The 17,665-nt window shown below is 38.0% G+C and overlaps 1 protein-coding gene across 4 annotated transcripts in view; it reads left to right on the top strand.

Moving 5' to 3' along the window:
* LOC131436179 (protein encore) overlaps window positions 1-17,665 on the top strand; it is a 159,287-nt gene that overhangs the window by 30,192 nt on the left and 111,430 nt on the right. For 2 of the 4 annotated variants that reach the window (XM_058604733.1, XM_058604730.1), the window contains exon 1: window positions 14,467-15,257. The exons of the other annotated variants lie outside the window; for them this stretch is intronic. In XM_058604733.1, the coding sequence (XP_058460716.1) occupies window positions 15,243-15,257 (15 nt within the window). In that variant the 5' untranslated portion in view covers window positions 14,467-15,242. Of the gene's footprint in view, window positions 1-14,466; window positions 15,258-17,665 lie in introns of those variants that run through there. 4 annotated transcript variants of the gene reach the window in all.

The following is a 17,665-nucleotide window of genomic DNA, read 5'->3' as shown; positions in this document are numbered from 1 at the left end:
AGCAGACGTAAATTTAAATGAAAACGAAACGAAAAAATAATAAAATTGTCATTTGGAGTCACGCCATAACTCGTTACTGATTTCGATTTTTTCAGTATTTATTGTAGAGTTCAACAAATTATTATGTCTACACGCAGAAAATTTCGCAGAATTCGGTCATATTTTACCGACTAAATTCGGTAATTAAATTGATTATAGAGCGTTCGGTAATGTGATTTTCGATGACACTAGTCCATCCGGTATTTTGGGAGCGGGTCTTTTCGTCGAATGCCATTTTGCCAAAAGTTGTTTTGTCGAATGGGTAATTTCGCCGAAAGGGACATTTCGCCGGGTAATTTCGAAAACCTTTCGTACCCTGTAACCGTCTCGTTTACCCGGTCGTGGATCAATCTGAAAATTCTAGACTACACACTTAAAAAACCCTGTTATTTTATATCTTATTAGATGCATATAAATGGAGCATCGCAGTTCACGCAAATTTACGTCGAAGAACATTTAATATTGTGTCTAAAACTCCATGCCATAAAATTCATTGAAATAAAAAAAAAGAATACCGCCGCGCGACTTGAACCGAGAATCATTGGATCGCAAGTACGTCTGTTAATCGACTGAGCCACAGAAGCATGCATCTGCTTGGCTGGTAAAAGGTGCATTTAAATTCATACAGTGCTAGCAGAACGCAAGTTACAGTCGAAACCAGTAAAATTCAAGCTCATCTAACATTAAGTCGTTACAAATGAGATTTTCCGTCATTTGACAAATTAGGTATTTTTGAATTACATCGTTTGAGTGATTAAGTCACCTGTAAAATTCAATTTTTTTTTTGTGTGTAAATAATTAAAGACTTTCTGGATTGAACAAAGGGGAGATGAATTTATCCGTTATTTTGAATCTGAGATATTTCAGCAGTACGATTGTAAGTCAACAAAACGGGCATAAACACTATCATCTTCCATTTGTCATTATCTTGAATCAATTCTAAATACGATAGTAGGACAATTGAAGAAATTGACAAAATAACTCTTTCGGCGAAATGACATTCGAATGACCCTGACCCATTATTTTGAAATCGACAATTTAATGCATTTTAGTACTTTTTTTACGAAACAATTCAATTTTAATTTCATCATTTCAGGATTTCAGGATTTTTGTTTTGGGGAAATTCAATAAAAACCTTTTTTAATCCACCTAGTGGTGTAATGATGCCTTTCTCATCACTCATATCACTAGAAGATTCTGTGAAGAATTTTTTTCTCAATCTTGAATAAAATAAGAAACTAACTATAAACTAACATAACCTTTTCAATTTATAAACAGTTATGTCATTTAGGGGTTAGCCTATGTTTATGCTTAGGGCACATAACCGTTTTTACTGTTCTTTACGTTTCGTGCTAGACTCGTCAGTGCAGAGCAGTTCAAATTGAACTGCTTATTGCAAACTTAAACAGTTCAACTTGAACCGCTAAGCTGTTTAAGTTTGCAATAAGCAGTTCAATTTGAACTGTTCTGCACTGACGAGTCTAAGACGAAACGTAAAGAACAGTAAAAACGGTTTTGTGCCCTAAGCACAAACATAGGCTAACCCCTAAATGACCATACCTGCATCGGCCAGAATAAGCCGAAAACAACGTTTTCGTTCGGCACGTCAGGAAAGACGTGGTGTTTTGCAAATAGACTTAACTTTACGTCTGCTTAGCGGTTCAAGTTGAACTGTTTAAGTTTGCACTGACGAGTCTAAGAAGAAACGTAAAGAACAGTAGTTATGTCAAGTTAATAAGAATTTTTCTTTATTTTGCATCGTCACACTAAATGATTAAACATACTTTACCTGTAGTTCTGGAACCGGAAGTCGGACTTGGATGAAATAAAACAGCAACCTATAAGACTATAGGAACTTTTATTTGAGCCTGTTTGTGGAAATCGATCAAATCATTTCTGAGAAAATTGAAAATTGAGTCTCATTTAAAACTTTTTGAACACTATTTCCGGTACTTCTGGATCCGGGAGCTTGGAACCAGTAATAGCCGGACTCGGTTCGTTTAGTAAGTAACTAATATAGCCTGCAAATTGAATCAGTTTTAAGCCAAATCTAGAAGAATTTTACCCTATTTTTGCATCGTCGCTCTAAAGACGGTGTGTAATTCAATAGCAACCTATGGGACTATGAGATTTTTTATTTTATGAGTGACATTATTTTACACATACATTGCTCAGTTTGATTAACTGTGTCGAATGATATAGAACACTTAGCCCTCTGGGCCAATTTTCACTAGTCAATTATTCAAGAGATTGCATAAACTTCCTATATGAGAAAGGAAATTAAAATTTATATTTTTCACTTGAAAAATATAAATTTTAATGTAGCAACCCTGCACGCTATACGAAATTGAACAAAGCACGCTGCGATCGGAGCAAAGCCGCACGTACCGTCGCGTACTAGTTTTACATCGTCATTTTGAATGACGATTTTAATGCTTTGACACTCATCGCTTTATAATGTCGGAACAGGAAGTCGGATCAGGCTGAAATTGCACAGTATACCTTAAGGCAATGAGAGCTTTAATTGAAATCATGATTCGTGAAAATCGGCTTAACCGTTGCTGAGAAATCGAAGTAAGTTCCGTTTTTGGTGATTTGCTTCACTGTAATCAGTGCTTTCGTAAGCGGAAACTGAGGACTAGTAATCCTAAAGTAGTTTTATATATTTAGTAACTAGCAAGATCTGCCAACTAGATGAATTTAGCAGCAATTTCTATACAAATGTGCACATCGTTTCTTAGTTTGGTTGAGAAATTTCCGAGAATTTTTTTTTAATAAGTTTGCACATATTTCTTTGTAATTTCGGAACCAAAAGTTGAATCCAAATGAAATTAAAAAAAAATGGATGAGGCCATAAGACCTTTCATTTGAAATCAAAGTTTGTGAAAATCGGTTCAGCCACATCTCAGGAAATTGAGTGACATTATTTGTCACACAAACACACACACACACACACACACACACACATTTTTTAATACAATTCTGTGATTCAAGATGCGTATGATTGATTTCTCGGTAATAATCCAAATAATTTCTGAAAAATAAAATGCATGTAGCGAAAAATCGGTATATTCTTATGTTCACCAAAATTTTCCGTCAACAAAGTTACCCAACTGCTAAACCAAATCATAGTTCTGATACACTGGTGAAGAATAAAGACTGTCCCAGAAAGTATGGACGCACTTTGATTTCGCTGTAAATAATTCACTAGTGTTAGATATTCAAATTTAATTCGATATACTGATAATGTGCCTTCGTTAATGCCCAAAATTCCTCAATTGGTTGAAGTTGTGGGCAATTCGGTGGATTCACGTCTTCTGGGACGAAAGTGACATTATAACATTCTACCGTTGATTTCGTGTAGTGGCAAGAAGCAAGATCTGGCCAGAAGACAACAGGATCCTTGTGGCTTCGATTCATGGGTAGAAGTCGTTTTTGTAAACATTCCTTCATGTATATTTCGCTGTTCATTGAAGCAGTGGTGATGAAGGGTTTCGAAATCTTACCGCTGCTACAAATTGCTTGCCAGACCATAGCTTTTTTACCAAATTTTTCGCCTTCAGTCGATGTCTCGGACTGGTTTAACACTTGCCCTTCTCGCACCGTATAATATTGTGATCCCGGCAAGGATTTGTAATCGAGTTTCACGTAGGTTTCGTCGTCCATGATTATGCAGTTCAAATTTCCAGCAAGAATCGTATTGTACAGCTTTCGAACCCTCAGCCTGATCGATGCTTCTTGTTTCGGACTACGTTTTGGTTGTTTCTGCTTCTTATAGGTTCGAATATTCAAACGTTCTTTAGCACGAAGAACATTTGACTTTGAAGTGCCCACTTTTTTGGCCACATCCCGAACTGAAACCTCCTTCTTTTGCTCGAACGCCTTCAGTATACGTTTATTCAACTGAGGGTTAGCAGGACCTTTTTTTCGACCCGTTTTCGGTTTATACTCAAAAGTGTTTCTTAACCAAACTTCCTGATTGCATTTCGCAAGGCTTTTCACTTACTCCTTCCATTTTTGCTACCTTTCTCAGTGACAGTCCGCGTTCTGAACTAATGAAAACGAATAAACAACTGCACAAGTGATTAGAGAAGAGTGTAAACAGCAGGACGCAGCCATAAAAATTGACAGATTCTGAACCATTGCGAAATGGCAGCGGTTTTTGGTTGCGTTCATACTTCCTGGGACAGTCTTTATATAAATACTAATCAAAATACGTATTTGTTTTAAAACGTTTGATACACTTTTGTGAAAATAGTGACTTTGTGGGAATGTAATGACGTGACATAGCAGAATTAAACGGTACAAGAACAGTACTATTAGCAAATGATAGGGTCTATGTCTAGAATTGGCGAGTTGTCGAAATATAAATGATTCGTGAAATAAAGCATGTCGATTACTCAACCGCCAAATTATTTTGTTTCCTCTAAGAACAACAATGTTTGTTCGTTTTCAGAGTCTGCAATTCGTTGTGAAAACTTTCGTTTGATGATGTTCCGTTGATCTGAGTCGATAAAATATATCCTTTCTTCACGGTTCTCAACGAGGAAGGTTTATTCCATCGAGCAACACGAACTTGGGTCCAATGTTAGTGTGTTGTATTTTAATAGCCTTACACCACAAATGTCAAGGAAGCATTGATTATGTTTACACACTGATTTGTGTTCTACACATAATTACCGTTTGAGGAACCTAGTAACAAAAATAGTGCTAAATAGTCCAATTTTTTTTTAAAACCCTGATTTCAAACATTGATTCAAATACTATGATTATTTTAAGAAACAGCATATGGAACGCGAAGAAAAGTATTGCTGGTTGTATCTTTTTGCTTAATATGCTCCGATCGTGTAAATATTGCGTAAGCATTTCTACATCAAATCAGGAATGTTATCAACCGGCCGTGAACCATTCAAGGGTGACAGGACAGACAGAATCAAATCAATAAATCCTGCTGCTGCTGCCAGTAATGGTTATGAAAACTATCAACTATCGTCGCACGAAAGCTCTGAAAATTAGTTACCTTCAGCCCACAAACGCAAACATTTCAACGATGGCCGTGTTCCAATGGGGTACCATTAAATTAATCGATAGTCCGACGTTGGTTTCGCTTTCGGTTTCCACTGGCCGGCTAGTTTAGTGGTTCACAAGGCTTATGTGACTACAACGCAAATACAGGGTGCGACCTGCCACTATCGGATTGAATCCGGCAAAGCTAGTCGATATAATTTAATCACGCTGCCTAGGCCACAGGCACAGGTAGTACTGGTGGCAATTAGAGGGTTAGTATGGCTTAAGGTGGGGGTGGTGTTTTACAGTAATGGCTGGGAGTGCAAATCACGTGACATTCACCTTGTGGGGCCATACCACTAACCGGAGCTAAGCACCTTTGCTTGACGAGCGGAAGTCGGAAGCCCGTGGAAAGTGGCAGAGAAAAGCTGCAACATCATTCGTTCGTTGTGTTTATAATTCCTACCGGAATCAGGTAAACTTTGTTGAACGCCTGAAAAGTAGCTTATAATGCACCATAGAACCGAAAACATTAGCTTCGTTTGGCAGTGTATTTGTAGGATCACTGTAGTAAACTGCCCCAGCAAAAGTTTATCCTTATTCACTAAGAAGCGAAAATCATGCTTTCATTTACCGCAAGCGAAGAGCACATTGGTTATACGAATTCGAACAATGTAGCATAGCTACAAGAATGACACGGTTATCGATTTCCCGCTGTTGATTTTCCGGGCGACCATCCAGGATTCTAGTTACCGGAGGAAAGGCCCAGTAGACGCCAAGAAAATTTGCAAAGTCATCATTATCGCTTCCTTGCAAATTAGTGTAGGGTTCTTGTGCCAATAGTCATGTCATTAGTGGACTCACCACGTTATTTTGCAGATTAGTCGACTTTCAATCAACAAATTGTGATAAAATCGGATTCAATATCTTCGTTTCCTTTCTAAAAAAAATACTGTAGAAAAAAAATAGTTCGACAGATGTTCAATAATGCTGTTAAAGCGAATCGAAAACTCGCAGTGAATGCACCTATTTTCATCTTTCCCCTTTGAGCCGATGGATCCTACAGAGATAGTAGATCTCACTCTAAATAATAGTTTTAGTGTATGAGAAGAATAGAAGTGCCTCTACCCTATAGAGTAAGTTTTCTTTATTGGCAGCGTGATCGAGGATTCGAGTGATTTATGAGTGTTTTTGTATCTCGGATAAAACTCCCATTGGGATAAGGACAAACATATAATGTAGTTTTATTCCGCACAAAATTTACAACCATTCGTCGATACAGCGGTTCGCAGAAATAAGTTTTCACTTGGATTCGAACGTTGATAACTCAGTTGTGTTTCAATAGCTGTTTGACATGTTTGTACCAATCGCTTAGAAATACTGTTACAAACCGTTTCAGATAAGGCAATTCATGCACTGTCATCGTCAATGGAATGATGAAATAAGGAGTGTATCGAAAATAAGCTATCCACAAATTTTTCTTTCAAATTTTGATAAAAAACGATATTTCATTCAAACTAAAAATTGATCCTTTATTGTACGAGGTTAAACTTGAGCATAAAGAAAACCGGATGAAATTTAAGTTATTCTTTCACGAGTTTTCGAACTTTTGATCGAACGCTCTTCATCAAGTTCCGGACAAGTGTTGCATCGCATCGCATATTGGACGCTTGAGCCCAAATTTTTTTGAACTCCTGCCTGTTCCCAGCTGCCTTACCAGTCTTCTTGAATACCCTCTTCACGATTGCCCAGTAACGATCGATGGCTGATGGCAATTTGGTGGATTGATATTTTTCTCAACGAAATTTATACCCTTTTCCGCAAGGAAATTGGGAATGGTTTTAGCATAGTGAGCCTAAATCCGGACAAAACAATGGAGGTGTACTATGCTTAAAGGCAGCAATGTTTTTCGGAGACACTCAGATCGATAGATTTTTGCACTTATAGCTCCGGTAGTGTAAAAAATGGTTGACTTCAAACCACAGAAACATATTGCTTGCCATACCAGTACCTTTCGACCGAATTTCTCCACTTGAATCGACCTGTCCGCATCGCTCACATTGTCCTCAACGACGACAATAAAGTATTGTGGACCTAGAAGGGTTTTTGAGTCTTCCTTTACATAAGTCTCATCGTCCATCAAAACGCATGCATCCGGACACTGCAAAAGACGCGAATACAATTTCCGGGCTCTTGTTGCTGCTCGCTTCTTCTGTTCTATACTTGGTTTCGAGATTCTCTGCTTCTTGTAGGTCTTCAGGTGATTTCGCCTCTTGATACGCTGGATCATTCCGACACTCGTTCCTTTTTTGGCTAAATCACGTGTTGACATTGATTTGTTCTTCATGATTAGAGATACCACTTTCTTGTCCAGTTTCAGGTTGGAAGAACCGGGTCTTCTGCCTCTTCCTGGTAGCTCATCCAGTCACGTACCCAGAGGGGGGGCCCAAGGGGCCCGGGCCCCTCCCGAAATCAAAAACAGATATATAATTATTTAGAAGGTTTCAGACAATAATGTAATACAATAACAGTTCCAGTGGAAAAGTTTATAGTGTCTGTTAAAATCACCCGTACAAGGCACACCGAGAATTAGCTACATAAACAATCTTCAGTAACATTATTTTTTTTATCTTTGGGCCCCTCCCGAAACGAAATCCTGGGTACGGGCCTGAGCTCATCCAAAGAATAGTGTGCCCCAAACTTATTAATGATGGTTTTAACACTGGCATGCTAAATTCCAAACCGCTTCACCAATTTTTGCATAGTAATACCCTTCTCACTTAGCCATGTGTCCAGAACCTTAATTTTCACTTCCTTTTCAATAAACGACATTTTGAAAATGCAGAATTTCATCCGCACAAACAAGTAAGCAAACGAAAGCTGACAGCCAAACGCACCGCATACTATGATCTGAGCATAAAAAACCACCACAAATACATGCGGACAACACAAATGTATGTGGATAGCTTATTTTCGATACACTCCTTATATTAATATTAAGTATGCTGAAAATACCTCTTCGATCGGACCTTCAACACCATATGAAAAAGTAAAATTATTATTCAAATCATTCGAGAGATATTCATGCTACTGCCACGATGTCTCATTGTATCTCCAGCTTAGATAAGCTTCGTAAAAAGAACCGCTTGAAGGTATATGATGTTTTAGAATTTACATGCTTACATGTGCTGAGTTTTTGTATTTCTCGCATAGAAAGATTATGCAAACACTGTAAACATCGACTTTTGAATCTAGGCCCAGAGCGCTGAGTGTCATATACCATACGACTCAGCTCATAGAGATGTGTGTTTAGCAAAATGTCTGTGTGTATGTGCAGAAAATATGCACTCAATTTCCTCGAAAATGGCTGAACCGATTTTCGAAAACTTAGATTCATAGGTTTTACTTTCCAATAGAATGCTATTGAATTTTATCTGGATCAGCCTTCCGGTTCCGGAGCTACAGAACAATACCTATGTGCAAAAAATATGCACTCAATTTTCTTAAACATGGCTGAACCGATTTTTATCAACTTAGATGGAAAAACATGTTTTAATCCACCTTGCGGTGTAATGATGTCTTTCTCATATCAATCATATTCTCTCTGGTATTCTTTTCGAAATGGTTTTCTTTGATTATTGATTGAAACCAAGGTATAGTTTGTGCATTAAAGGGGGAGTAAGGGATGATTTGAATAAAAAAAACCTGTTTTAATCTACCTAGTGATGTAATGATGCCTTTCTCATGTATAATGGTATTCTATTCAAAATTTTTCTCTTCGATTTTTGATACCGTCAAGCAGAAAGAAATCCGGAATCGGTGATCGGTGATAGACTTCCGATTTGTGTAGTTTTGAGACCAGTTTAGAATTTTTTTTACGTTTTTTATTTCGCCGGTTTAAGTGACGGTGTACAATATAGAACCCTATAACTCCGGAACCGGAAGTCGGATCCGGATGAATATCCGTATGGGACCATGAGACCTTTCATCATTTGAATCTAAGTGTGTCAAAATCGATTCAGCCATCTCCGAGAAAACCTAGTGAAATTATTTGACACCTACACCTACACACACACACACAAACACGCGCGCGCTCGATGAACTGAGTCGAATGGTATATGACACTTGGCCTTCCGAGCCAATTTTTACTAGTCGGTTTTTTGAGTGATTGCATAACCTTTCTATATGAGAAAGGCAAAACAATTTTCTTGTAATTTTTTACGGATAAACGGCTTAAGCTAATTTAATCCAACTTTTTTCACAGTAAAAAAACCTCATTTAAAGAATATTCAGTAAAATTTCCGCATATTTATATTGAAAAATAAGTCGGTAACAGAGCAGTTTGAAAATAATCGATTCAGTACATTTTGCAAGATCGTGTTCAGGGAATCAATAAGTACAATAAGCAGGGTTGGCGGTTCAATGCATAGGGCGCTGGTCTTAAAAACCAGTTGTCGTATGTTCGAGCCCCGACCTGGAAGGATTCGTAGTGTCAGTAGAATCGTAGCACTAGCCATGCAATGGTTCTGTACACTCTGAATCGGCTGCGAAGTCTGTTGAAACAGAACGTCAATTTCCACTACAGGAATGTAATACCAAGGCTTTGCTTTCTAAGCAGGGTGGCTAGTGACCGGGAAACCGGGTAAAAGTCGGGAATTTGGTTTCACCGGGAAAAAGTCGGGAATTTTAGTGAAAAACCGGGAAAAATATTACTAACCCAAATATGAGTAACAGTTGTTTGCATACTAATTTTTTTTTCAACAAGTGACTATGTCTATGTCTCGTCCAAGGATTTTCAAGCGCGTGCAGGTAGTTTTGAATCCATCAGGAAGCATCAGAGTGTTATTTAGTTGTTATCACAATGAAAGCTAATTTTGAAAATTAGGATATTTTGAATGCTTCTGTTGGATTTTTATTAAGTTATAAAAGTTATTTTTATTACTTGCAAAATTGTTGACTAAGACTCATGGTAACATAGGAAAAATTTTTACTAGAATTATTATGCTTTCGGAGTCTTCGTGTTTTTGAGTTTGATAATAATTGCCCTTGTTTAAACATAATTTGACTCAGTAATGTCACCTTGTCATAAGACTCACAAAATTGGAAGAGTTGTCAACTTTGATCTTATCCACCGTTTGCAGAGAGTATTTGAGTTGCCCCTTTGAGAGCTGAAACTGGTTTCTGATAACCAGTATAGAAAGAAAAGAAAAAATTAGAATATGGATTGATTTGTTCAGTGAATCTATGTTTAGCTTTCTTTTAAAGGTCCTCAACTATTCCATAGTAGGATCACAAGACCGTTGATATTGAGGTAGATGGAGGAGAATTGAACTTAGTTTAAGCTTTTGGAACTGATAGACTTCTAACTTCAATAATGTAATGACTTAAATTATGTTTGGCTGTATCGATGTTTCCCAAAACAATTTCAGGGTTTACATTGCTTTCGATATGAGATCTGTATCCTAGCCGATTAGTTCTAAGGTGGTACAATATATAACTAATTGAACTAATCATTGCTTAATTTGAAATCCTGAACGTTATTGGTAGATGATCTTAATCAAAGTCAGTTCACTACAAACGTTACTTGTATCTGCTAGAATCAGATCAATTGTAGAAATATTTCTCATAGAAGATTAATTAGTTGAGCTATTGAAAATAAACTTTGCTTAAAACAAGCGGAGAGTTCATCATGAAGAACTTGTACTTTCTGATTATTTTTCTGATTACTCCACGAACATTTAGAATCCTGTTAGGAAAAAATAGATCGACATCTTGTTCATTTTTACAGCTATCATTTGATTTATTTTCTCTTCAACGCATTGAATTCGTAAACATGTTGCATTCCAAAAATGAGATGACATGACCAATGTTTCTATTATTTATTGACTAACAGATACATTAGAAAAAAACGTGTTTTAGAAGATCAAGTTATGGCAGCCGAAAGCTTTTGCTAAATCTTAGGTATTTGTATATCTAATGATTTTAAATTGAATTTTATTACATGAAAATTTAAAACTTCTGGTCTGATAGGACATTGTTAATAATGGGTTTTATGCTTTCCTTCACAATCAGCGATTGACAATCTTTGCATTGAACAGACGTGTTTGCAAGCGAACTACTACAATTTAAATAGCGTATGTCCATATGACAATTTGTTGTACCATGGCCCTGGCAATGACGATATTATGTTAGGTTCGCTGTGCCATCAAGCCGTATATAATTTTCCCGCCGAACTGAGATTTCCACTTCCATTTCCGGAAGGAGCTAAGAAAACTCTGTACAAAATGCTTTGAAATTGCAGGCAAAGATTGTTGTTTTTTTTTCAGAGTAGCAAGCGTTCGTTTTTGGGATTGTTGTTCCTTATTGATTTATTTTCAATCATTTGTATGCAAAAAAAAATAAAAACAGTCATGTACACTCTGAAGAAATCGGTTACCTATTTGCCTATGTAATCATGAATATATGCTATTTATACACCGAGATATCTTAAAAGTATTTCAATCCTCCATTAGCTTATCTTTTTTAAACATGGGCTTTCTGTTTAAAGTTTGAATTGAAGAATAATAAAAAAAAACTAAACTGGGGCGATTTGAGCCTATTCTAAAAAACCGGGAAATCGGGAGAAAACCGGGAAATTGAAATCGGCAATTCACTTGCCAATCTGAATAAGTAAAAAAAAATAGTTAAGCCTACGCTTACACGCACTTTTTTTTTGCCGGTATATGTGCGAAGCAAACTTGTTTTTTTTTTGGAAGTACATTCTCTCTACCAAAGAGAATATTTGCATGCTTTGTCACGGCAGTGTATGCATCGAAAAACTCGACCATTGGATGAACTATTCAATAAATTTCAAAAACATCATTTTTGCCTTTCTCATATAGAAAGGCTATGCAATCACTGTGAAAATCGACTTTTTAACCGAGGCCCGGAGGGCCGAATGTTATATACCATTCGACTCAACTCGACGAACTGAGCAAATGTCTGTGTGTGTGTGTGTTTCACCAACAAACATTCAAATGAAAGGTCTCATAGTCCCATAGCCTGCTACTGAGTTTCATTCCGATCCGACTTCCGGTTTCGGAGATATAGGATTATATGCACCAAAAAAATGAAAAAAATATGCACTCACTTTTTTCAGAGATGGCTGAACCGATTTTCACAAACTAAGATTCAAATAAAAGGTATTATGGTCCCATAGCTTGCTATTGAATTTCATTTGAATGTGACTTCCGGTTCCGGAGTTATATGATATTGTGAAAATTTGAGAAAAAGTTTACACTCAATTATCTCTGGAACAACTCAACCGATTTTCGCAAACTAAGATTCAAATGAAAGGTTTTATAATATCCTGAAATTTCGTAGAACATTTTATCTGGGTCCGACTTCCGGTTCCGGAATTAAAGCGTGATAAGTGGAAAATTACCAATTTTATTAGTATTTTTCCACGAACGATGGTTAAAAACAGATACAAATCCCATAAAACTGTCTGATAAATTCTTCTAGTTTGCAGAGCTTGTTAGTTTGTGGGCATTTTTTTTTGCGATGCTTGAACCGATTTTCACAAATCTTGATTTGAATTAAAGCTCATATTACCTTTAAAGCTACTGTGAAATTTTATTCGGATCCAACCTCCGGTTCCGCAGTTACAGGGTGATGAGTATCAAAGTTTGCAAATAGCCATATAGAATGACAATATGTACAACACCGGTACGTGGTGATACGGTGGAAGAAGAAAACAAAAAAAGAACGATGCGTGCTTCGTTCTATTTCGTACACGCTATAAAGAAAACGAAACGGATACGGATGTCTGCTACCAGTGTATGATATTGGTAAAAGACGATACTAATTTTAGCAATTTTATGATTAGTGCGACCGAAACAATAAAAGAATGTAAAGCCGGGGTAAAATAAATGATATAAAAAAATAGAAGAATGTCAATGTCGTTTCATATTGGTTGCTGACAAACGAACCAACTTCGGCTATTCCGGTCATCAGAATCCGGTTTCGAAAAAATTTGAAATGGTGATTGAAAACTGCAAATCACCAAACTTTCTTCAAGATGGCCAAATCAATTTTCACAAACCTATAGGTTCAAAGGAAAAGTTTTGCAGTTTTATAAGGAATTCCTAAATTTGTTGTAGATACTATTTCCGGTTCCGGAACTACAGGGTAAACAGGATTTGTAGAGTGTGTTAGATTAAGTCCGAACAAATTTTTCTACTTCTATTCAATGAACAGTAGTTTTTGCGAATTCCACGGTAATATTTATGATGTTATGAGTGATATGACAAATGCATCATTACACCACTAGGTGGATTGAACCAGGTTTTTTATACTCTAATGAGTTTGGTATATAAGATGAATGAACCGTTAGCCTGCAAAAAAAACACAAAACTGTTCATTGCCGCTGGTCATATGTTCGTGCTATTTTCGCATAACCTTCCGGCGATCGCATTAATGCAGTCTTTGATATAGCAGATGACTGTTGGTTTGGGCCGCCACAGGCAGTACCGCGGATGATTAGTATTTAGGTCGTTTTATGCAAAAATACGTAGAACGTATGTTTCAATTTGAAAGTTCGCTCAAATAACGCTTCCATTATCAGTTCGGGCCAGTTCGCAACACTGTCATCAGTGGCGGCAGGTGGCACCGTGCCAACCAGAAATGCTGAATCGCCAGGCATCATCAGAAGAGACCAGCGTGAACTGTGCCGATGTAGCAGATGCTGTAACGGTGCAAGAGTGAACCAGTGACCTATTTAATATGGCAAAGCGGCCGAGACTGAACGGAGTGCTCTTTTTTTTGCTGGGGTAGTAACAGCTGCAAATCCAGCGTTATGGTGAGAGCTCGGGAGCGAATGTTGAAACCTAAACCAAGACGATGATGAGCAGTTGGCTTTCGGGTTGGTTGGTGTGAGCGATGTGGTGAGCTGTACTACAGTGCTGACGGGATATGGAGTTTTACTGAGCATACCCATGCATACCTATTGCCTACCCCAGAGTTCTGTTTCGTAATCACACGTTGAGCTCCGACTTGCCAATGTACAAAAAACCTCCTCTACAAACCACCATGCTTTCACTCCGATGCCTAACTCAAAGGAGAAACGTGGTTGTCGACTCTTTGTATCGCTTTTGATTGTCAAGGTTTTTCACGAGTGTAGAAACAATTTCATTTACACAGGTAGTAGCAGTTTGTTTGGCGTTGTGGTAATCTTTCCGACTACAACAAACTATGTTTAGACATTTCTATGCACACTTGCACGTGTTTCGTCGTGAACCCAACCGCAAAGTGGCGAGCGAGATCAGGTCGGAGTTTTCTCACCTTGCGCTCTCTCGTGAGCTTGGCGAAAATCGATTTTCCTCTACCAACCGCACACACACACAAATAGTGGCAGTCGTTTTCTTTCCCCATTCGCATTCGAGGTGCTGGCGACAACATGCACAGGCACATTCCGTTAGGTGGTTAGTTTCGATGCTTCGATTCAATTTCCCAAAAACGTCGAGCAGAGTTGGTACCACGCAATTGCGATGAGTTGGTCTATGTAGTTTTGATATATGTCATTCATTCAGAGTTAACATCGTGATAGTGGCAGTGGCAGCTATAGTTTTAGTGTTTGAACCAGTTTGAAAGTTCACCTGTGAGATGCATACATAACCTTTCCAGAAACTTGTCAGGTTGGATTCGTTGAAACTAGTATTAGTGGTATTCATGGAAGCTGTTGGTTCTGTAGGTCAGAACACTCTTTTCGGATCCACAAAAACATGTGCACGAGAAGTGAAAACACACACACTTGCAAACAACTACCAGGAAAAACTTACTGATGCTTGACATTGATATTGATATTGAGCTACAGAGTTTGTGCTAAGAACCGTAGAATCGTTTTCGGTACAACGTCGATTGCATTGTACCCCGGTAACAAAAAGATGCTTACTCCTTCTTCAAAAGCTGTTTGTGACGTAGCTCGTAAGGTTTTGTAAGAAAAAAAGTCTGTGTTAGTGCGCACTCAATGAAGAAAGAGGAAATAACCCAGTAATGTTTACTTCTTGAAATGAAACCAATTTCTGTCAACAGGATGAAATATGCAGTCGTTATTGTGTCCGTGTATGCTTTCTGAAAGTGGATTAGGGTATTCTACGTAGAATGGCGTATATGTTTCCCCATTTCTGGAAAGCTAATCGGTAATGTGAAAATATCGTATGGAGTTAGAGGAGGTAATATTTTCAACCCATTTTTTTCGAATTTGAAACATGCTAGACCTAGGTATAAATGTAACAAGTCTTATATCAATTGGGTATTCTAAGCGTTTTTGTAAATAATCAGTTTTCGCAAAAGGCAATTTTAGTTTTAAGTTTTGTCTTCGACTCTTCAGTGCGTAGTAGTTCAAATTATACTACTAGTCAATATTTTGTTCTAGTCTTGTTAAGACGTAGAGCCATCTTGAGCTAATTTTAAATTTAATCAGTATCTTACAAGAAAAACAGATTGAAAAAAAATGCAACTACGTAATGAAAATCACGAAAATGTTACTGCAGAGACGGGACTCGAACCCGTAGCTCCTATCCGGAAAAATTGTTCTACCTAATAAACTACCCTGCATGTAAAATCCCATGAAGAGACAGCCTAGATGACTAAAGCTTGCTTCTTTAGAATTGGAACAAACTTTTGCTCATATTGTGGCGCTTCTGGTGGACGGATTTGAAAGTTCTTGGCGCCCATGTGTCGGGAATTTTGTCAGCTCCACGTATGATTTTTGACATTCCGCAAATCGACTGTACTTTGTAAACAATCAACATGGAAGCCGAAAGAAGGGAAGAAAATTTGCACAGTTTTTCGGAAAATTCATTGAGGTCTGCATCTAGCTGAAATTGCCCAGAAATACCGTATGGCGCGTTATCAAACGGTATAAGAATACATTGACGACGATTTGGAAGTCATAAGCCAATCGTCGTAATGCAACTGTCGACCGGAAACTGCGTGATAAGATTTTAAAAACGATTAAGAGTAATCCTAATCCGTCGGACCGTGATTTGGCCAGAAAATTCGGTGCTGCCCATAGTACCGTGAGGAGAACTCGACTCCGGGAAGGAATCATGTCGTATCGAGTTAGCAAACAGCCAAATCGGACCATAAAACAGAATAGTGTGGTCAAAATTCGTGCTCGGAAACTATATGACCAGGTGCTGACCAAGTTCGACGGGTGTCTTCTGATGGGCGATGAAACCTATGGCAAGGCTGACTTCGGGTAAATCCCAGGTCCAGAATTTTACTTGGCAACGGCTCGGGGGGATGTTCCAGCCAAATTTAAATTTGTTTTTGCCGACAAATTTGCAAGAAAATTTATGATTAGGCAGGACATTTGCAGCTGTGGCAAAAAAAAAACGAAAGTTTTCGTTACAAATAAGACAATGACATCGGAACTATATCAAAAAGAGTGTCTCCAAAAACGAATTTTGCCGTTCATTCGATCCCACGACCATCCCGTAATGTTTTGGCCAGATTTGGCAAGCTGCCATTACAGCAAAGTCGTTCAAGAATGGTATGCAGAGAAAGGGGTCCAGTTTGTTCCGAAAAACCTTAACCCACCCAACTGCCCCCAGTTCCGCCCTATTGAGAAATACTGGGCAATCATGAAGAGGAGACTCACGGCAAAGGGAAAGGTTGTCAAAGACATCAATCAGATGACGACCTGGTGGAATAAGATAGCTAAAACGATGGGCGAGAAAGGTGTGCGCCGCCTGATGAGCCGTGTTACAGGAAAAAATCGAGAATTCCTTCGAAACCGTGACGAATAATTTTATCCGTATTTTTTTTTTAAAGTATGGAGAAAACGCTACATTTGTATAAAAAAAGATCTTGAATTCAATAAAAAATAACTAAAATACAGGCAATTGGCTTTGTTTCAATTCTATCTGAAACAAGCTTTAGAAGAGCCAAGCATGCTTCGCTTTACTTGGGCGCCACAGCATTCGATTATAGTCCTATCTCTATGGGAACCCATCCGACAGTGAAAACACACATCGCATCGCAAGTCTATCTTCACTCTCTACTTTTGCTGGCATCTAATCATCAAATAGATGATGACGCTGATGTACCCCTATAGGCAGCAAAAGAGACAAAAACAATTTCTCAAATCAGCATATGACGGCAAAAGCAGATAGCGATGCGGTATGTGCGTTTTTTGTTGGATGGGTTTCCATAGAGATTCGACTATATTTGAATGCTGTGGCGCCCGATTGAAGCGAAGCATGCTCGGCTATTCTAGTCAATTAGGCACTCTCTCTAGGGATTTTCACATGCAGGTTTAGTTTAATAGGCAGAACAATGTCCACGGATAGGAGCTTGCTACGGGTTCGAGCCCCATCTCCGCGGTAACATTTTCAAGGTATTCGTTACATTAGTTGCATTCGCATGTCATTTTCCAATCTGTTTTCCTCGTTAGATACTGATTAAATTTTAAACTACTATTGTTTTTAAAAGATTGGTTCAAACAACTATGAAAACGTGAAGTTTTGTCAGGCTTGAGTAACACTCGTTAACTGTGCCGAAACATGTTATCTTTACTAAAGTACTTTAATGATGTACTGGTAAATATTTTCAGTTCTATATACGTTATGTCCCA

This window comes from Malaya genurostris, chromosome 3 (genome assembly GCF_030247185.1).
Source record: "Malaya genurostris strain Urasoe2022 chromosome 3, Malgen_1.1, whole genome shotgun sequence".
Taxonomy (NCBI): domain Eukaryota; kingdom Metazoa; phylum Arthropoda; class Insecta; order Diptera; family Culicidae; genus Malaya; species Malaya genurostris.
This window is presented reverse-complemented; position numbering and strand designations above follow the sequence as displayed.